Source organism: Mobula birostris, chromosome 21 (assembly GCF_030028105.1).
Source record: "Mobula birostris isolate sMobBir1 chromosome 21, sMobBir1.hap1, whole genome shotgun sequence".
NCBI classification, from domain to species: Eukaryota; Metazoa; Chordata; class Chondrichthyes; order Myliobatiformes; family Myliobatidae; genus Mobula; species Mobula birostris.
Window position 1 is genome coordinate 36,259,619 of NC_092390.1, and position 23,337 is coordinate 36,282,955.

Here is a 23,337-nt window from a genome sequence, read left to right on the forward strand (position 1 = left end):
AGGCAGCCAGGTAACTTTCAGATAGTTTACTTATCTTAATTGTTTTAGCATTAAGCCTGTTATTCTTTTTCTTTTCAGGTGCTTTAATTTTTGTAATTGTTATTGTTTTAACTATTCATAAATGTTAACAGATTCTATAATAATAAAAATCGGCGGGCTATACCCAAGCCGAATTGGGATCCGAGTTCTTGCTGAGCTTATAAAAAGAGTCATGGACATAGAATGTATGTTGAAGAAACGTCATCTCTGAGACTGGACAGGGAATGGTTAAAAATCAGTTGTTACAGATAAAATTGCATTTATCTTACATCTGTTGAATCACTTTCAGGATTTCACAAAAGGCTTCTCAGCCAGATAAGTTCCTGTGAATGTAGTAATTTTTGCATCGTAGTCAATTTATACACAGTTTACTGCAGTGAATTAGTATGCAACAGGTTTCTAAAAAAAACTGATCCATTTCACTATTGTCAATTCAGCATAAATATTAACTAAGAGATAAGTATTGACTGGGGAAGATTCAGTTATTGTCACGGGATATTTGACATAAGCAAAAGCATGGTGAGATAGAGTGTCACTGTCTAATATCTCTTCTGAAAGCCTCCAAAATTGCAATATTTCCACAGTGCTGCATTAGGGCATCAGCCTAGATGTTTGTACTTGCGCTATTGAAGGAGGAGCCTTCATCTAAGTGTGCTACCAAGTGAGTCGTAGCTGCATCGAAGAATTAAGATGTATAAAATTAGAGCTTGGATTGATGTCACATTAAAAGTTGTGTGCAGTATGTGAATGGTCAGAGCAGTTAAAGCAGGGGTAGAGAGTGAGAAGCATTGATATGGCGAAGGGATGTGCTGTTTATTTATGTACATAGTCAAAGCAGACTAAATGTTCTTAGATCCTATTCTCTAAAGAATGAATCCATGAAAAAATGAAAATATCTAATAGCATTTTTGGACTTTATTAACAGAAGCAGGTTTTACTAGATAAAAAGCATTGATCCATTTATATGGCATTTTAGAACACTAATAAATTTTGGTGCACTAATATATTAAAAAAAGTAATATAATTCCTGTAGGTTCACTAAAGTGACCAGGGAAGAGAAATGAATGCTAGTAGAATTGCTTGAGCTGCTTCCGCTCAATCAAAAAAAGCTAGGAGAAAATTTATTTGTGCTTTTAAAATCTTTTTTTTTCGTGTTGTGAGTAGTTGGGGAAGCAGTATGAAAGGATCGTTACAGTGTAGACACCAAGGCAAAGAGGGAAAAAGATTAGGAATTTTTTTAGGTGCCGCAGGTTTTTGGAAGTATTGTATGCAGAGTTGGTGACTGAAGCAAGAAGAACTGCATCTCTTAATATCACATAAGCAAGGAAATAAGGAAAACTAATAGACACTAAAGGTCAAAGTAGTGGATTAGGTTTTGGGTTGGTATGGCAAATTACCCAACACTGTCTCAATGAGCTGGGAGGCTTCTTCTTCCATGAAGTGAATTAGTCATGTATGCAATTTTTTGGATATAATTTATATGGAGAAAAACACTTTATTTGCTAAACTTTAGTGATATTCCAATGGTTACATTAGTGGTGGTGTAATAGGTGCCATTATTCAGTAGTTAAATTCTAGTGTTGTAATGGTTGCTGTTATTAGAGATAATAAATTTTAGTGTTGCTTTAATGATTATTACTCAAGGTGGTAAATTCCCATGGAGTTTTGATGATGAACATAATGGCAGTTGTTAAATTTTAGTGATGTTTTAATCGGTACCATTAATACAGATGCAGCAAATAGCCTGGCAAATCCTCCAATTATTCCCTTCATGGATTTCTACAACTCCACCTTGGACCATATTGATCTCATGGAGGACTTTCATACCTGGCAGTGTTGTGGAAATTCTCACAGGTGAGAATGAAAGGAGGAATCCACATCTGAAGTTAGAAGGAAGTTTATGTATTCTTATAGAATTAACAAAGTATTGATTTACATAATTTCTAAGTCAATGTATTTTAACGATTTTTAAGTTTGATGTTACTTAACATTTTCTAGCCTGATAATTAAGTATCAGTAACAACCTATGACTTATACCATCTCCCCAAGTCTGGGATTAACTAATAAGGTAAAAAAAATTCTATGATTAGTTCTTCAAATTGATTCAAAATTTAGTTAATTCATTCTGGTAATTGTGAAGGAGAAGTGTTGAATATTGTGATTTAATGCTTAACACTAACTTTATTTTCTATAATACTGGTTCTTGGTTACTCAAACTTTCTTCACCTACTCTATGCTTACTTGGTTTATATTGTCTGCATTCTAAAACGTGTGCTACGGGATTCCTTGAAATCTGCCCTGGTTGTTAGCCATCAATGTATTCTATTATAGCAACTTTGTGTTGAATTCTCTACACCAGGAGATTCAGGCATGATATTTTTTCCTGACTTGGATTTCTAGAACCAGGGGTCACAGTTGTAAAGTAAGGGGTCATTCAGGACTCTAGTGAGAAGAAATTTCTTCATCTAGTGATAATGAATCTTTGAAAAATTTCTTACCTATTTAATAGATCAATGGATGGCAATCAAGGGATATGAATTTAGTACAGTAAAATTGTACTGAGATAAAGATTAATCTATGTAACAAACGTAAAAGAACGAACCAATTTGTAACCATGAACCCATTGAATGATGGAGCAGCATGAAGAATATAAATGGCTTACTCCTGCTATTTTTCTTAGCCCTCATGCTTCTGAAATTTCAGCTAAAAATCAGCTTTCCACTAGAGAGGAATATTCTGCAGGAGTCATTGAGTTGAATGTAGGTAAAAAGTAAGCTAGTATGTCCAACACCAAACTTCCGAATGACGCTCCAGATCTATGTCACAAGCAAGCATTAGTGAAGGAGAGAAGAAACAATACAAGGATCTTCTCAAAGCTTCCATGGAGAAATGTAGCAACCCCACTGACTTGTGGAGTTGCTGGCCCACAACTTCTCAAAGCGAAGGAGGAGTATTCAGAATGGAACTGAGAGCCTTCTAGTCCGGTGCTGGGGGAGCCAATGGAAGCCTGCTGTAAAGTGTGGAAGTGGTACATCGTCTCCCAAGCCGCCCGTCCTGTCCCAACGCCCTACCCCACTTGTAGTGGGGCCTGCAGGGCTCAGTTTAGTTTTAAAAGCCAGCTTAGAACCCTTAGAACTGAAATGGTTGCAAGTCATCCTCACTCTTAAGTAATAACCTGTGAAAAGAAGATCTTCACTGTGTAAGTCTCCAACTGCTGCTTCTGATTTCTTGGGTTCATATTTACCACAGGCTGGCGGCTGATGTGCAGGAAGGTAGGTAAAGTTGGCTGGCTGAGGCAGTGCTTTTCTGGCAAAATTGCTGCCAGATGAATATTGCTGCAGCTCATTGGACAACTGGACTTCCAGCCATGGGTCATAATTGGTTATCTAACAAGGTGACATCTCTATCTTTAAAACACAGTGATGACTTGGAGTTTAGTCTGAATGTGCACATAAGCACAAATCTGCAGCATCCATGTCGTCTTTGGATAATTTCTGGTCCCTTACTACTAAAAGTGGAGAAGAGCATTTGGGAGGCTATTGATAATCGGCAGTGGTCGGGTGCTTCCAGGATGCTGCATCGGCAAGTTTGCGGCGCTAGAAGCTCATGGCAGGAAGAGTTTTTTTTCTTCCTTCTACCACCTGCGTGAGATGATGGGACTTTCAAGAGACTTTGAGACTTTTTTTTACTGTGCCCATGGTCTGTTCTTCATCAAATTACAGTATTGCTTTGCACTGTTGTAACTATATGTTATAATTATGTGGTCTTTGTCAGTTTTTCAGTCTGTTTGTCTTGTGATATCATTCTGGAGGAACATTTTATCATTTCTTAATGCATGCATTACTAAATGACAATAAAAGAGGACTTCGTGTCCTCATAATCTAATCTAATCTAATAATCTAATCTCAAACTTGTATGGAAGCCCTGTGTAAGTGATGGAAGGAAGCTACTCACAAAACACTCACCTATCTCCTCCATCTAACCTTGCCCCATCAGTGGAAGAGCCTGTGGTTCCTACATTGGCTTAGTCAACCTTCTCCGAACCCACCAAACTGATGTGGAAGCAAATTATTATTGTACACCAGTGACTGCCTATGAAGAAGAGTTGCAAAGAATACTTGATTTCACGGTGTGAATCCACCACCAGTAACTTAATTTATAAAGACTGAAAATGACATGGCAAATAAGCAGAATATGTTTTATCTATTATGGACTGTGGTAGTAACAATGAAGTACATTTAGAAGTCTTTAAATTGGGCCTGTTGGGGCTCCTTCATCAAAAGTTAATTCTTTAGAACCTTCTTAAAAGTTTTCCCAGTGACCAAACTTGCTGGAAACTCTCAGTGGTGGTTATGTCACCCTGGAGAGAATGCCCCCCTTTTCCCCATCATTACATGACCCAGGGAAAAAGACTGTGAATGCTCAAGTTCTGCTGAACTTAAAACCAGGCAAAAATTGTATTAGTTGTACCAATTTTAGGCAAATTCAGCAAGAAATTCAGCATAATCAGGCAGAAACTCCTGCCTTGTGAGACTGATTTAGGGTAAACAATTAATTCTGACAGTGGGTTAAAATGGGGAGTGGATGTCAACTGCCTTTGCACTGCATTGTGTATGAAGCTAGCCAGGGAGTTACATACTTTCTCAAAAATCACCCAAACCGGATGCTTTCTTCAGGGTTTTTAATGAGAAAACTTTGTGAAACTGCAGAAAGTAAAATACATATCAGGTTCAATACAGAATGGTTGCAGACTAACTTTATTGATTATTCTCATGATCAGCGTTAAAGAAGGTAATACAGACATGCAATATTCTATAGCCATGCCCTTAACTAGAGTGTAATCAGGCCGCAACAATAGCTTAATAGTGATTAACAATAAACATAATACTTCTTTCAAAGTACATCTACCAAATGCTTACCAAAATTAAGGAAGTTTAAGACTCACGGATATTGCTGTGCCAAGGGCAAAGTGTGGATGGAGATGAATGCCTTTCTGCTATGTTTGCTCTAAGTCAAAATCCAAATTAACCCGCTTAAGAAACAACTTACAAACAGGAAGTGATATTTGGACAAAACAAGCTGCATACAAAATGAAGAGTGCCTCTAGAGGCAGAACAAGATAATTACAACTAAATAACTTCAATATTATTCAAAGCAAACTCATCACCAAACTCTGGATCCTATGATTACTTTAAACACTGGCGCTCCACAAGGTTGCATTCTTAGCCCCCTACTCTTCTCCATGTAAACTCCTGACTACATGGCCATATTCTGCTCCATCTCAAGCTACAAGTTTACAGATGATACCATCGTAGTGGGCAGCATTTCAAATGACAAAGAGTCAGAGTTCAGGAGAGAAGTAGGGAGCCTGGTGACATAGTGTTATGATAACAACCTTCCCCCCAGTGTCAACAAAAGAGCTGGTCATTGACTTCGAAAGGCGGGGGGTGGTGATGCATATGATTTTGCCTACATTGAAGGTATTGAGGTTGAGATGGTTGAGTGCATCACCAATAGCCTCTCCTAGAGCAACCACATTGACATCATGGCTAAGAAAGCTCACCAACACCTTTACTTCCTGAGGAGGCTAAAGAAATTAGGCAGGTCCCCATTGACTCTTACCACTTTTTCATTGATGTACCAGAGAGCATTCTGCATAATAAGACCATAAGATATAGGAACAGAAATAGGCCATTTGGCCCATCGAGCCTGATTCACCATTCAATCACGGCCTTGGTGTAGTAACTGCTCTGCACGTGCCTGTGGAATTGTGGACACAGCACACCACAAGAACCAGCCTCCCCTCTATGAAGTCTGTCTATACCTCTTTCTGCTGGAGTAAAGCAGTCAGCATTATCAAAGACCCCAGCCATCCAGAACATTCTCTTTTCTTCCCTCTTCCACAGGGCAGAAGATGTAAAAGCCTGAAAGCACGTAGCATCAGGGTCAGGGACAATTTCTATCCCTCTGTTATCAGACTTTTGAACGGACTTTAAGGATGATAAAGTGGACTCAGCCTCATAATCTAACTCATTATGAACTTGTATTTTATTGTTTATCTGCAGTACACTCTTTCAGTAGCTCTCATATTTTATTCTGCATTGTTATTCTAGTTCAAAACAGTGTAATGATTTAATCTGTATTGATAGTATGCAAGCAAGCTTTTCACTGTATCTTGGTACATGTGACAATAATAAACCAATACCAATGGCAGCTCCTGTTTTAGACCATAAGACCATAGCTGTAGGAACAGAATTCAGCCATTTGGCCCCTCGAGTCTGCTCCACCATTTCACTATAGCTGATCCAATTTTCCCTTTCAGCCCCAATCTCCTGCCTTCCCCCCATATTCCTTCATTACCCTGACTAATCAAGAACCTATCAATCTCTACCCTAAATATACCCAATGCCTTAACCTCCAGAGCCACGTGGCAATGAGTTCCACAGATTCACCACTCTCTGGCTAAAGAAGGTCCTCCTCATCTCCATTCTAAGAGGATACCCCTCTACTGTGAGATTGTCTCCTCTGTTCTTAGGCTCCCCCACTGTAAGAAACATCAACTCCACAACCACTCTATCATGGCCTTTCAACATTCACTGGGTTTCAAATGGGTCAGCTCTCATTATTCTGTATTCCAGTGAGTACAAGCCCAGAGCCAAAAGACACTCCTCATATCACAAGCCTTTCAATCCCAAAATCGTTTTCATGAACCTCCTTTGAACCCGCTCCAATGTCAGCACATCCTTTCTTAGATAAGGGGCACAAAACTGCTCACAACACTCCAACTGAGGTCTCACCATTGCCTTGTGATATGAAGCCTCAACATTACATCCTTGATTTTATATTCTAGTCCTCTCAAAATGAAAGCTAACATTGGGACGCTGAACTCATGACTACACGGATTTACAGAAATTTGCTAGAAATCTACTGGAAAGAAGCCTTAAACTAGCAACACAAATAAAATGCAGATCCAAGCACCAACATTATATTTGGTAAAGATAATGGCAGCTGTGTGGGTTTCATCAGATCTTTGCATTGTCTGCAGCTGGTGCAATGTCATCGGCCATTTCTGTTTCAGGGGAGACTTACTTTCCACGGAGCTATCCTTGTCCTTACAGAAGCATGTGTAATATGATTTGTTGGTTTAAGTATCCTGACAACAGTCCAAGGGGCCATTCACCATACTCCTCTTCCTTATTTTCCTTCAATCTAGTGTTGATTATTGATGTGGTGAATGTGATGGAGTCGGGACCCCTCATTCAGATATACCGTGTCCCAAACTCAATAGCCCTGGAATTTCAAGGGCAGAAACATTTGGCAAAACTGTTTTTCTGTTTAGGGGCAAATTTCACGTACAAGCTTATCTTGCTATAGTGGACTTATTTCAATCTTATTTCACCACTAGTCTTTGTCACAGCAAACCCAGAGCCTGTCAGTAATTTTCAGAGCAAGGGAGAAAGTGTTCAGGCTTACTGCAGTACTTTAATTCCAGTCACCAATTTCCAGTGGGAGGCAGCTGAAGGCGACTAAGCTTAATTGCTAACAAAAGCAACATACTGTGTGGCTAGCGTAATGCTTTTGATAATGGAAATTACGGACAAAAAAATAATTTCAGTTTTCCCGCTGCTGTTGACTTATTATTGCTTGGAACCTCTGCTTGTGTGCAGTTTGGGCTCAGCGTTGATAACACACTGAGCCTATTGAAGGAGGTACCTTTCTTAATGGATTGTTACTGCACGCTGTCAGGTGAAAGATGCTCCCTACTGTTAGATGTTTAAAGTGTTTGCTTATTATCTTTTTCCCTGCCCGTGCAATTGCTTCACAGTTGGTGATTCACCTCTAAGGATCTTTCCTAGGATTCATTGTTCTGCTTCTCGCACAACACAGAGCTGTGCTTTCATGATCCAAGTACAAATGTTGACAGGTCAGTTTTTAATTTAAGGAATTTTCTCAGAACTCTCGGGCTTCCACTTGATCTTAATTGTCCGTTTCATAGGCCCGAGGTGAAAGTGATTCCATTTCACAGTGGTTGCATTTCACCAGTTGAAATTGGGGTCATCAGAATTGTAGCCATCTTTAGTCTGAGCTCAGTCTGCAGGCTCATCCAGAAACTTCCACCAGCAAACCCACTGTTTCCAGTTTATAGACCAAGCTCAGTGGCGAATGTGAGGTCAGAGCAGGCTAGTGTGCTGGAACGTGTCAAGTTTAAGAAAGAGGCAGTGTTGGGGCTTCGGAAAAACGTTAAGATAGATAAATCCACAAGGCTAGACAGGATATACGCCAGGTGACTATGGAAAACAGTGGAAGAGATCGCTACAGCTTTAACAATTATCTTTGCACCCTCCCAGGCCACAGGAGTAGTACCAAAGGGTTGGAAGATGGCAAAAATTGTTTCATTGCGCAAAAAAGGTAATAGGGATAATCCTAGGAATTTTCTACACACTGATAGACGCCTGGAGTGCACTGCTGAGAGTGTTGGTAGAGGCAGGTACAAGCTTAGATAGGACATAGATGTAAGAAAAACAGAGAGTGATGTGGATGCAGTAGGTTTATATACACCCAGTGGCCACTTTATTAGGTACACCTGTACACCTACTCATTAATGCAAATATCTAATTAGCCAATCAGGTGGCAGCAACTCATTGCAAAAAAAAGCATGCAGATGTGGTCAAGAGGTTCAGTTGTTGTTCAGACCAAACATCAGAATGGGGAGGAAAGGTGATCTAAATGACTTTGACTGTGGAATCATTGTTGGTGATAGATTGGGTGGTTTAAGTATGTCACAGACTGCAGGTCTTCTGTGATTTTCACACACAGCAGTCGCTAGAGTTTACAGAGAATGGCACGATAAACAAAAAAACATCCAATGAGCAGCAGTTCTGTGGGTATAAGTGCCCTGTTAATGAGAGTGGTCAGGGGAGAATGGCCAGATGGGCCCAAGCTGTTAGGAGGGTGACAGTAACTCAAATAATACCGTATTTCAACAGTGGTGTGCAGAAAAGCGTAAATGAAGGGACAACACGTCAAATCTAGAAGTGGACGGGCTACAGAAGCCAAAGGCCACATCAGGCTCCATTCCAGTACCTAATAAAGTAGCCACTGAGTTTATGTCAGCACAGCACCGTGGGTTAAAGGACCCATGCTCTGTGTTCACAGGTGCTACCTCATATTCACAGGTCTGGTCTGGTTATTGGTCGAAATAAAATGACATGTTGATCAAAATAGAGTAGGTCTTAAAACTATACAGCACATGTTACATCCCTTTCAGGATATTTCTAACTTATTGTTTTACTTCTTAAATATTATAATATTGAAAAAGAGCAGCTTATAGTACTGAGCAAGACCTAATTAACTATAGTTGGATAAGGACCTGCTTACATGGTGTAAAATGATATTGAATGATCCTGCTCATGAGATTGGGGAAAACTCCATGATCGTCACATAGTGCCATTGCATTTCTTTGCACTCATTCGAGGGAGGAGACTGAGGCTCAATGATCAGCTTTAAATGACACCTTCAGCAGAGCAACACACACTTGATACCGCATTCAATTGCCAGTTTAACGTTTTATGTCACTGTAGCAAGAGCAGCTATGTTCACTTTCAGTCACCTAAACACTGACATGTGGACTAATGATTCTATTTGTCTTCGTTTTTCTGTCTTCTGGGTCTTCTAGGTCACGTACATCAAAACAAATGACATCACTTTTGTTCCATCTTAGTTGAAATGCCGAGAAACTATAACTGGTAGCTTGTAAATGAAATTTTGTATTTTGTATTTTTAGACTGTTTTATAATCAGCAGTTTTTGCAATCACTTGAAAGTGTCACTGATAGGAAGTACAAATTACTTTTTCCCTTTCTTGTGTGTGTTTAATGCAAAGCAGAATAAAATTCTATCAATTTGCAAATACAGTACAATAGTGCCCCCATAAGCACAATGGGCACATTACAACACAGTTCTGCAGCACCGTGGTGTAAATGTGTTTTCACAGGAGATGTCCCAAATTTTAAAATCTCATTTCCAGTGTATCGAATGGGTTATTGTAAACCTTATAATCTCATTGCACTTTCTATAGTATACTATTAAAACTTGTGATAGATTAGATTAGATTATGAAGACACTCAGTCCTCGTTTATTGTCATTTAGAAATGCATGCATTAAAAAATGATACAATGTTCCTCCAGAAAGATATCACAGAAACACAGGACAAACCAAGACTAAAACTGACAAAACCACATAATTATAACATATAGTTACAACAGTGCAAAGCAATACCGTAATTTGATAAAGGGCAGACCATGAGCACGGTAAAAAAGTCTGAAGTCCCGATAGCCCCATCATCTCATGCAGACGGTAGAAGGGAGAAACTCTCCCTGCCATGAATCTCCAAGCGCCGCAAACTTGCCGATGCAGCATCATTGGAAGCACCCGACCGCAGCGGACTCTGAGTCCGTCCGAAAGCTTCGAGCCTCTGACCAGCCCTCCGACACCGAGCACCAAGCACCATCCTCTGCCGAGCGCTTCGACCCAGCCCTGGCCGCCGAGCAACAAGCAAAGCCGAGGACTCGGGGCCTTCCCCTCCGGAGATTCTGGATCACACAGTAGCAGCGGCAGCGAAGCAGGCATTTCAGAAGTTTCACCAGATGTTCCTCCGTGCTCTCACATCTGTCTCCATCAAATCAGGATTGTGCACGGCACCCTACTTGACAGATAACAGATATCATTCACTGGAGTGGCTGCTGCGAGCTGTGTCGCGCCGCCATCTTCTCCTCCCACTGCTACTATTATTATTATTTACTATTATTTAAACAAAATATATTCAGCACGATCAGCAGGACATCGTATTGTGAATATAAATGTAAGTTAACGCATTAAATCTTGTGTTTCTAACACTTACACCTAAAAATTATGTTTGGAGGTTTTGATCTGAGGACATTTTGATTACATTGCTGTTTGATATGATGTAAGTATTTGTAATATTTGTCAACGCAGTTAACTTGTATTCAAAAATAAATATGCAGACAAGCTGAAATTAAATGTGGTCTATTTAAGTAATCTTTCTACGGGGTATGAGCTTTGCTAAGCAAGTTTTTATTGAAAATCCCTAATTCATTTCACAAATGAGTAGTCAGTTCTAAAGGGTTGCAGCTCATTCAACTATTGTCCACCCTGCATCTTCTTTTTCGATTAGTTGATCTGACTTGTACTTGCATTTCATCCACTTCAAATATTGCAGGTCCATCAACCGTGACAGTGTTAGCTCAGAGTCTATTGTCTTCCAGCATGCCTGCTTCGAAAGCCTCTCACCTGCTTTTAAGCAACACACATCAAAGTTGCTGGTGAATGCAGCAGGCCAGGCAGCATCTCTAGGAAGAGGTACAGTCGACATTTCGGGCTGAGACCCTTCGTCAGGACTAACTGAAAGAAGAGCTAGTAAGAGATTTGAAAGTGGGGGTGGGGAGGGGGAGATCCAAAATGGTAGGAGAAGACAGGAGGGGGAGGGATGGAGCCAAAAGCTGGACAGTTGATTGGCAAAAGGGATATGAGAGGATCATGGGACAGGAGGCCCAGGAAGAAAGAAAAGGGAGAGGGGGGGAAACCCAGAGGATGGGCAAGGGGTATAGTGAGAGGGACAGAGGGAGAAAAAGGAGAGAGAGAAAAAGAATGTGTGTATATAAATAAATAACGGATGGGGTATGAGGGGGAGGTGGGGCATTAGCGGAAATTTGAGAAGTCAATGTTTATGCCATCAGGTTGGAGGCTACCCAGACAAAATATAAGGTGTTGTTCCTCCAACCTGAGTGTGGCTTCATCTTTACAGTAGGGGAGGCCGTGGATAGACATATCAGAATGGGAATGGGATGTGGAATTAAAGTGTGTGGCCACTGGGAGATCCTGCTTTCTCTGGTGGACAGAGCATAGGTGTTCAGCGAAACGATCTTCCAGTCTGCATCGGGTCTCGCCAATATATAGAAGGGCACATCGGGAGCACCAGACGCAATATATCACCCCAGCCGACTCACAGGTGAGGTGTCACCTCACCTGAAAGGATTGTCTGGGGCCCTGAATGGTGGCCTGCTGCGTTCACCAGCAACTTTGATGTGTGTTGCTTGAATTTCCAGCATCTGCAGAATTCCTTGTGTTCACCTACTTTTGAAGTGTTTGCGGTCCAGCTATGTAATTGTCTTCTGAGTACTTTTTTGTCTCAGTGGTTATCAGCACTAAATCACATCTCTTGATAAAGGGCCCCGGCCCGAAACCTCAACCCTTTATTCCTTTTCATGCACGTGGCCTGACCTGCTGAGTTTCCCATCATTTTGTGTGTGTTACTCTGGATTTCCAGCATCCGCAGAATCTCTTGTGCGTGTGGTTCCACAAAGTCTCTCTGACTTGGCCTTACGTTTGAGTGGAACATATGTGTAAATGGTAAATGGCTGGATGTGTACTGCCCTGTAATATTAACCTTTCAGCAGCGGTGTTTTTTTAAAAGATCTATTTAAACATGAACTCTCTGAAGGTATTTTAAATATAATGGTTGCAGTGGTGTGCTACTTTGTCAACTTTGCCTTTTTTTCACTACACTACAGGTTTACCTTTTGCCAGTTCCCTTTCATTCTCTCACTGGCAGCTAAAAAGGTTATAATCCAGAGAGATTCTGAACAGCAGATGATCACGGTAGCCAGAGTAAGTAGATTTTGTGGAATCAATCCTGACCGAGTGTTGTTGATAGATCATTTATATCTGCAAGGACAACATGTTTTAGTATATATTTTTATATTCTGGGAGTATAGCAGTATATATTTTATATTCTGGGACTCTCGTGTGAGGTGAAATACAAATTATAGCCTCGGCTACTTTTAGGATTTTACCTTGTTGAAGATTCAGTTTTCAAACTCTATTGACAGGACTTGCTGTTCAACATTCCACAGAATTATTAGTCTCTCATGCAAAGAATCCTTACAATACTTTCCAATGAGTTTGCATTTAAGTTGGAATGGTGTCACGAAGTAGATACAAACACTGCTCAATGCTGTATTTTGTAACTACAAAACAATGGCTTTAGAAAGGCATTTGACAAGGTCCTGCATGGGAGGTTGGTCAAGAACTTCTGTCACTCGGCATTCAAGATGAGGTAGTGAAGTAGATTAAGCATTGGCTTTGTGGAGAAGCTAGAGGGCGGTAGTAGATGGCTGAATATCTGAAGACCTGTGACTACTAGAGACCGGCAGGGATCAGGGCTGTGTCTGTTGCTGTTTCTCATCTATATCTGGATGATAATGTGGTTAACTGGATCAACAAATTTGCAGATGACACCTAGTAGATAGTGAGGAAGGCTATCATGGTTTGCAGTGGGATCTGGAACGGCTGAAAAATGTCAGATGCAATTTAATTCAGACGTGCGAGGTGTTGCACTTTGGTAGGACTAACCAGCGTATGTGTTACACAGTGAACAGTAGGGAACTGAGGAGTGCGGTAGAACAAAGAAACCTGGGAATTCAGGTCTATAATTCATCAAAACTAGCGTCACGTGTAGATAGGGTCGTAAAGAAAGCTTTTCGCACATTGGCTTTCATAAATCAAAGTATTGAATACAGGAAATGGAAAGTTATGTTGAAATTATATAAGAGATTGGTGAGGCCTAATTTGGGGTATTGTGTGCAGTTTTGGTCACCTACCTATAGGAAATATATCAATAAGGTTGAAAGAGAAAATTTACAAGGATGCTTCTGGGTCTAGAGGACCTGTGTTGTAAGGAAAGATTAAATAGGTTAGGATTTTATTTCTTGGATCATAGAAGATTGAGAGGAGATTTGTTAGCATTGTACAAAACTATGAGGGGTACAGATAGGGTAAATGCATGCAGGCTTTTTCCTCTGAGATTGTGTGGGACAACAGCCAGAGGTCTTGGGTTAAGGGTGAAAGGTGAAAAGTTTAAGGGGAACATGAAAAGGAATCTTCTTCACTCAGAGGGTTGTGAGAGTGTGATCCAAGCTTCCAGCACAAGTGGTACAAACAAGATCAATTTCAATGTTTGAGAGAAGTTTGAACAGGTACATGGATGGTAAGCGAATGGAGGGCTATGGTCCTGGTGCAGGTCGATGGGAGAAGGCAGTTTACGGTATGTGGTCTGTGCTCCCTGTAATACAGATTGGAAACTTGGATAAAGCTCACTGTGCTCCCTATAACAGAGCATGGAAACATGGATAAGGCTTACTGTGCTCCCTGTAATACAGCATACGGAAACCTCGATGAAGCTCACTGTGCTTCCTGTAATAGAGCATATGGAAATACATATAAAGCTTACTCCCTGTAGTAGAGTATAGAAACATGAATAAGGCTCACGGTGCTCCCTGTAATAGAGCATATGGAAACATGGATAACGCTCACTGTGCTCCCTATCATAGGGTATGGAAACATGGATAACGCTCACTGTGCTCCCTATCATAGGGTATGGAAACATGGATAAGGCTCACAGTGCATGGGCTAGTTGGGCCAAAGGGCCTGTTTCAGAGCTGTAATTTCCTATGACTCTATAAAACATGGAGCCAGGAGAACTTGTAGGCTTCATTGCTTTTCTTTTAAGTGAAGCACACACCACACACTTATGACGTGGTGGTATAATGACGTATGCCATTCCCGTACTTTTACATAAAGCCCATAATTAATTATTGAAACAAACAATGCTTAATCAAATATATTTATGATATTACTCAAATATTACTGAAATATTAAATACACAATATTCTAATTCCATAATAACTGGTAAAAATGAACAAACTGTTATCAGTTTATACACCAAGTACTGCCATATATCCAGATTCATATTTATTTATCACATGTTCCTGGAAACATTGAGTGAAATGCATCATTTGCACTGACAATCAACAGGCCTAGGGATGTGCTGGAGGCAGCCCAGTGCCAACATAACATGTCCACACTGCTTGGCAGAATGGCACAGAACACAACAAGCAACAGAACAACAACAACAAACAAGTTGCGGTACTCCCTCCTCCCACCACACACACGGACATTCCTCCATCTCCATGACAGGCCTCCAGTCTCCAGTCATTGGCCACGAGGCTTCAACTATTGGACTCCAGTTTACCTTTGAGCTTCGATCTTTGAAGGTTCAAGGGAGAAGCACCAATATCTAATTTGATTATTGGTCGCAATAGAATAAAATGTTGATCAGAATAAATAAAGGTACTTTGAAAACCTCTTTTTGCATGGGCAAAAGGTGATGGAGTTCTTTTTCCTGGCCTCATCTTTCTCATCTCATAAAGAATCAAAGATATTTTCCATTGTTTGCAAATGTTAAAAACCTTTGCAGTTAGTAGTTGTGTCTTTTCTTTCCATGTAGCAAAGCTTGCTTGATAAAGTTTCCCGCAGACAGAGGCCAGACATGAACATGCTTTTTCTAAACATTAAAGTGAGACGACTGCATCTGGTTAATGATTCTCTGGATGAGGTAAAGTGGATTCTTAATTTTTGTTAATAATTATTATTAGTCCCTCTTTATCAGGACTATAATAGATGAATTATGATTTTTTAATACTGCAAACAACAAATTTGTGTGAAGGTGTGGTACAATAGCATTGAATTAATAACGGTATTTCTACAAGGCCAACAAGCTTATCCCTATAGAATTCAACCCATGTGGAAGGTCTACTCCAGACTTAATGTCAACTACATGTCATCTGCTTTCCCAGACTGCTGGCTGAACCATAACTTCCCTGCTCTTGTACTTTGTGCCCCAGCTAATGAAAACTAGCAACGTGTATGCATTTCTATCTACACGTGCTACCAGCTTCAGGTATCTTTAGACTTGTACACCAAGCCCCCTCTTCTTTAATATGCCTTGGAGCCAGATCAATCATTGCATACAGTATATTCTACCCATATCTACTATACCTCTAAAGATGCTTTGGAGTATCAAGATTAAATTTCATCTGCCATTGCTCTACCCAATTCACCAGCTGATCCATATTTTCCCGTACCCTGAGCATTTCCTCCTTCCTATCAATTTCAACAAAAAGTACCCTGAAAACTTATCATGGGACTCAGCACTATTACCAGTTTCAGGTAGATCCGCTATAAAAAAAATCAAAATATCCTTGTAATAGCCCTCTATTGGGATTCCCACACCTGTTTTCCCAGCCTGATCTTTGCCCAAACCCAATCATATTTTAGTCCTTCCCTGCCAACAGTCAGTCATGATGTCCCCTCCTAAGCCTCCAAGGAATACTCACAGTTCTGATTTCCTACCCGTTCCCCATCCAACATTTCAACAACAGGGTAGAAGTCCCACAAAGTAACACTGCCACCTAAAACTGAAATTCTACCTGCACTCCACAATGATGAACATACAAAGGAGAAGCTCTTCCCACATTGAATTGAAAGGCCTGTATTCTATTCCTCATGTTTCATACACTGTAGAAGTTTGCAGGAACCACCCTTCAACCAAACATTCAGTGATTTGCTCTGCCCGACTGATCTGATGTACCTTGCCCACCACTGAGCGAGATGTAGACCTTTCACACCTTTGATCTGCTTTTTGTAATTCAGAATATGACAAAATGTAGCTCTTTTTGAATTATAAATGTCATGTGATGGTGCAGTTAATTTTAATTGAATTAATTATAAATTGCTCAACAAGAACATGCTACTTATTTTCATATGCCAATACTTAAATGTCTTTCATAACAAGACAGGCATACGAAGGTACAATGCACTTTTTGAAATAAATACTGTTGTCTAAAGATGTTTCAACCATGAGCAGCTGCAATGATTCTAGTTATAATTGTTTTTACTCCTTGTTGTAGAGTATATTTTGCCAGCTTAATCATTGAAATAGGGTTCAAAAATACTAATTTTTGAGGAAAATAGGTAGGAAATTATCCAATAGTATTAAATAGATAAGAGTCAACATACTGTATGGAGTGATTGAGCAGATTAGTAGACATCATTAGTCATACAGCCACTCTCAGGAATAGGTTTTGATAATCAGGTTGCAGTGGAAGGTATTATGTCAGATATACTATCCACTTATTTGTCAGTTTTTAAACAGTGATTATTATTAAGGGTGTGAATGAGTGCATATGCACACAAACAAACCTCACTGGAGGAGCTTCAATGTAAGTAATGAGACTTTTGTATTATAAGGTCTATCATGTTCACTTTCAGGAATAATCCATTATGTTCAAAGTAACTTCAGAATTAAATTACCTCAAAGAAACAAATGCAAGGAGGAATGAGAAAAATATAATTGTTCCAACTGTGTTGCAAAATGAAATCCAATATTTATTTGTGAGAAGGTAACTTTCCTGTGGAATGAGTACTCACGTAATAACTAAGTACTTCTGCTCATATTCTAATTTACTTGCTCCAAGCCTAATTCTTTTGGTTATTTTGAGAAAAGCTCGATGTGTTGGGCAACCAGATTCAAATATGAGGAAGGAGAATACAATAGCTAAAGATCCAATGGTGTAGATTCAGCCAGTTAATTATTGATGGGATATCACAAAAGTTGACATTAAGATTCCGAAGGCTTTCATGATTACACTAACACTGTCTAATTATAGCCGCAGAGGTTGTTGAGGACACATTATATCCAATAAATTGTCATGATCTGGCTCTCACAAGGCGAATAGATAAAGGAGATGGAGAGAATAGTAACCTACAAAAAGGCTTTATATTTCTGGAGAAGTAGATTTGGAATGAAAACAGAACATGCTTGAAACTTCAGTAGAACATGTCCTGATGTGATATTCAAGTGGATTTAGGCTAATTGAAATATTATACATGACAAATGAACAACAGAACACAGCTTCAAATGACGAGAAGGGAAATTTAGTCCTACCAACAAATAGGATTTCACAGAAAACTTGTCAATATATGGAATTAATTTATAGATTCAAACTTTGATGGGAAAATCTTGAAATCAAGTCATGACTGTGCAATTTAACTGTATTACACAGAACCTAACTCTAGGTAAATGAACACCATTACAGAACATAATAGTGGTGCCATAACCTGATTATAACTATGCCTTGGCCAGTTTGACTGAAGGCATTGTGCAGTAAATAAATAATTTTTGCACATTTTATATATGATCCAAGGGTACATTATCTTTTTTTCAGAGTGAAAAGAAAAGGTTACAAATTGAATGAGAATATTATCAACTGCAACCAAAGTCTTCATGCACAAGACAGTACAAAGCAAAGATGATTAAGAAGGGGATAGGAAGAGAGCTGTAAATAACACACAACCACATCGTAAACAATCTGAACCGGTTGGTTTGCTTGTCTGCCTTAAAAGATACATGAAAGGAACAAAAAATTCTTGCTAATTGTAAAAATTTGGATTTGACCTATTTTTGGTACATTTTTTGGATGCAAGGTTTTGCCCTAATGCCACACTGGGTGCCACTAAACCAACTGCAACATGGTCATCATTTTCTCTGTGTTTGGAAGCCTTGGGCTGACTTGCACTTGACAGACATTAGCCATAATCCCTTCCATTGCCTACGCTACTCTTGGAGCACTTATATATGCCTTATGGTCTATTGGGTTCTATTGGGTCCAGAGGTCACAGCACCTGGTTCACAGGTGCTGCAAGTTTTATATGTGGTGCCCATCGAAGAAAAGCAACACGTGAGATCAATTGTGGGAGTCAATGGAAAGGAAGTCGAGCTTCAATTGCGTGCTTTAATTCAGTATGATTTCTGATTTTCTGCATGGTCTTCTCCTTCAGATTTATATTTACTTACTTAGCATGTGTACTTCAAAACATACAGTGAAATCCAAGGAGTGTGAATCCAAGGAAAACGTACGTACCTGCCATCCACTAGAGACCTGTGCAGAACAACCGGCTGGTGTGTTCACCGATATCTTTAACCTCTCACTTCAACAGGATGTGGTACTTCAAGCAGGCTTCAATTATACCGGTGCCCAGGAAGAGCATGGTGAACTGCCTCAATGATTATCACCGAGTTGCATTTACATCCACAGTGATGAAGTGTTTTGAGATGTCAGTGATGAAACATACCAGCTCCTGCCTGACAGGCAGCTTGGATCTGCTCCAATTCGCCTACTGGAGCAACAGGGCCTCAGCAGATACCATCTCATTGGTTCTTCACACAACCCTGGAACATCTGGACAGCAAACGTGCATACATTAGGATGCTCTTTATTGATTACAGCTCGGCATTTAATACCATAATCCCATCAAAACTAATCAATAAGCTCCAAGACCTTGGCCTCAATACGTCCTTATACAATTCAATCCTGGATTTCCTCACATGAGACCCCAGTCAGTTTGGATTGGCAAAAACACCTCCTCCACAATCTCCACAGGGCTGTGTGCTTAGCCCCCTGCTCTACTTACTTTACACCTATTACTGTGTGGCTAAGAACAGCTCCAACACCATAGTTAACTTTGCGGTTGGCACCACTGTTGGTGGCGATGAATCAGCATAGAGGAGAGGGATTGAAAATTTTGCTGAGTGGTGCCACAACAACAACCACTCACTCAATGTCAACAAGACCAAGGAACTGATTCTAATCTTCAGGAGGAGGGAACCAAAGGTCCATGAGCCAGTCCTCATCAGAGGATCAGAGGTGGAGGTTAGCAATTTTAAATTCCTGGGTGTTACCATTTTCAGTGGACTTGTCTTGGAATCAACATATAACTGCAATTGCAAAGAAAGCACGACAACACCTTTACTCCCTTAGGAGTCTGCGGGAGAATCGGCATAACATCAAAAACTTTGACAAACTTCTATAGATGTGTAGTGGACAGTATATTGATTGGCTGCACCATGGCCTGGTATGGAACACAAATACCTCTGAATGGAAAATCCTACAAAAGATAGTGGATTTGGCCCAGTAAATCCCTCCCAACCATTGAGAACATCTACATGAAACGCTGTCGTAGGAAAGCAGCATCTATCATCAAAGATCTTCACTACCCAGGCTATGCACTTTTCTCACTGCTGCCATCAGGTAGAAGGTACAAGAGCCTCAGGACTCACACTACCAGGTTCAAGAGCAGTTACTACCCCTCAACCATCAGACTCTTGAACAAAAGAGGATAACTACACTCACTTACCCTTCCATTGAGATATTCCCAAAACCAATGATCTCACTCTAACGACTCTTTAACTTGTTATTTCATGCTCTCATTATTTATTCCTATTTATTTACAGTGGCATGCAAAAGTTTGGGCACCCCTGGTCAAAATTTCTGTTTCTGTGGACAGCTTAGCGAGTAAAAGATGACCTGATTTCCAAAAGGCATAAAGTTAAAGATGACATATTTCTTTAACATTTTAAACAAGATTACTCTTTATTTCCATCTTTTACAGTTTCAAAATAACAGAAAAGGAAAAGGGCCCAAAGCAAAAGTTTGTGCACCCTGCATGGTCAGTACTTAGTAACACCCCCTTTGGCAAGTATCACAGCTTGTAAACGCTTTCTGTAGGCAGCTAAGAGTCTTTCAATTCTTGTTTAGGGGATTTTTGGCCATTCTTCCTTGCAAAAGGCTTCTAGTTCTGTGAGATTCTTGGGCCGTCTTGTAGGCACTGCTCTTTTGAGGTCTATCCACAGATTTTCTATGATGTTTAGGTCAGGGGACTGTGAGGGCCATGGCAAAACCTTCAGCTTGTGCCTCTTGAGGTAGTCCATTGTGGATTTTGAGGTGTGCTTAGGATCATTATCCTGTTACAGAAGCCATCCTCTTTTCACCTTTGGCTTTTTTACAGACGGTGTGATGTTTGCTTCCAGAACTTGCTGGTATTTAATTGAATTCATTCTTCCCTCTACCAGTGAAATGTTCCCCGTGCCACTGGCTGCAACACAAGCCCAAAGCATGATCGATCCACCCCCGTGCTTAACAGCTGGGGGTGAAATTCTGCACCCTTTTTTCTCCAAACATACCTTTGCTCATTGCGGCCAAGAAGTTCTATTTTAACTTTTATTAGTCCACAGGACTTGTTTCCAAAATGCATCAGGCTTGTTTAGATGTTCCTTTGCAAACTTCTGACGCTGAATTTTGTGGTGAGGATGCAAGAAAGGTTTTCTTCTGATGACTCTTCCATGAAAGTCATATTTATGCAGGTGTCGCCGCACAGTAGAACAGTGCACCACCACTCCAGAGTCTGCTAAATCTTCCTGAAGGTCTTTTGCAGTCAAACAGGGGTTTTGATTTGCCTTTCTCGCAATCCTACGAGCAGTTCTCTCGGAAAGTTTTCTTGGTCTCCCAGACCTCAACTTGATCTCCACTATTCCTGTTAACTGCCATTTCTTAATTACATTACGAACTGAGGAAATGGCCACCTGAAAACACTTTGCTATCTTCTTATAGCCTTCTCCTGCTTTGTGGGCATCATTTATTTTAATTTTCAGAGTGCTAGGCAGCTGCTAAGAGGAGCCCATGGCTGCTGATTGTTGGGACAAGGTTTGAGGAGTCAGAGTATTTATAAAGCTTTGAAATTTGCATCACCAGGCCTTTCCTAACGGTGACTGTGAACAAGCCATAGCCCTAACAAGCTAATTAAGGTCTGAGACTTTGGTAAAAGTTATCTGAGAGCTCAAATCTCTTGGGGTGCCCAAACTTTTGCATGGTGCTCCTTTCCTTTTTTTTCACGCTAAAATTATACAAAACAAAAATAATACACAAATCTTGCTTAAAATGTTGAAAAGAATGTTTCATCTTTAACATTTATGACTTTTGGAGATCAGTTCATCTTCTACTCACTTAACTATTCACAGTAACAGAAATTTTGACCAGGGTGCCCAAACATTTGCAAGCCACTGTATATTTGCATTTGCACAGTTTGTTGTCTTCTGCACTCTGGTTGATCTTTCATTGATCCTGTTGTAGTTACTCTTTGATAGATTTGCTGAGTATGCTTGCAAGAAAATAAATGTCAGGGTTGTTTATAGTGACATAAACATATGTACTCTGATAATAAAATTTACTTTGAACTTTGAACGTTGTTTGCATTAACAAGCAACACGATGTGCTGGGGCAGCTCACAAGCATTGCCATGCATTCCAGTGCAAACAGAGCACACACACACAATGCTGAGCAGAACACAACAAAACAGAATACACCAAGCAACAAAACAAGAACAGTAAAACAGGCCCCATTCCTCCCTCCAACTCACCCCCCCCCCCACCCAGAACAGGCCGTCTCCAGCCTAAGACTCCAGTTTACTTGTGGATTTGTAGAGATTGGGATTCAACTTTCCCAGTGGACTCGAAGACTTAGCAATGGCTCTCTCTCTGATTCTCTGATACTGTATGTGGATAACATAAACCACAGGTTGCAGCGTTTTGACCCATTGTCAGTCAGAAACAAGCACCATGATAACATGATTATTTATACACAGGCAAATCAAACCTGCATGAAGGTGAATCACGAGTGGAAGTTTCTAGTCCAACTTCCTGGTGGGCAAGGCCTTACCAGAAATGGGCACCAGCTTTGCTAAACAGGCACAAAATGCTTTTTCATTTGTGGTTTACATATAACAGGTGCAAACATTTTTACTAAAAGAACTTCTAAGGGGTAGTTCATACAAACAAAGTACAAGCAATGTCCTGTCAGACTACTTTGTCAAATAATAACTTGTTTTAATGTCAGCTTGTAATTGTAAGTAATTCCTCAGCTGTCAAAATTGCCTTTAAAATAGTGCAGGTAGTAAATTTTATTTCTATTTAATATAAAATATATAGACTTTTACAATGTTGCTCTTTATATAATCCATGTTACTTTTTCCATTTTGCATAATCCTATTTTAAAATTTAAAATGTACTTGTATTCTCTATGTGACCTGCTTTATGACCATCTCTTTACATTTGCAGTTAACAAGAAAAAGGGCAGATTTGAAGAAAAAATTGAAAGTCACATTTGTTGGAGAAGCTGGATTAGACATGGGTGGCCTGACAAAAGAGTGGTTTCTCCTACTTATTCGACAGATCTTCCAATCGGATTATGGTGAGGCAAAAACGATAAAGTTAATACATGAATGCACTGGCCATTAGAAACAACTCACTCAGTATTTACAGTATCCTTGCCCACTGGCACCATGCATTGATTAACTATGAGTCCCTCATTCGTCCCAGCCTTTCTCTTTGTTCCTGCTTGCCATTCGCAAATCCACAGAAATGTTCAGTCCTCCCATAAATTAACTACACTTCAGTTTTCATGTTCCCTCTGTGCTTGCCTTGCTTTCCGTTTCACTTCAGGTCTCGCTGCGCTATATTCAGCCTGTTCTTAATTGAATTATTCGTCTGA

At 40.1% G+C, this 23,337-nt stretch overlaps 1 protein-coding gene across 1 annotated transcript in view; it reads left to right on the forward strand.

The window, feature by feature from the left end:
- The window catches only part of hectd2 (HECT domain containing 2), a 131,425-nt gene that overhangs the window by 75,493 nt on the left and 32,595 nt on the right, over nt 1-23,337 (forward strand). The window contains exons 10-13 of the mRNA XM_072239745.1: nt 1,770-1,893; nt 12,629-12,725; nt 15,403-15,510; nt 22,905-23,037. Of these exons, the coding sequence (XP_072095846.1) occupies nt 1,770-1,893; nt 12,629-12,725; nt 15,403-15,510; nt 22,905-23,037 (462 nt within the window). The remainder of the gene's footprint in view (nt 1-1,769; nt 1,894-12,628; nt 12,726-15,402; nt 15,511-22,904; nt 23,038-23,337) is intronic.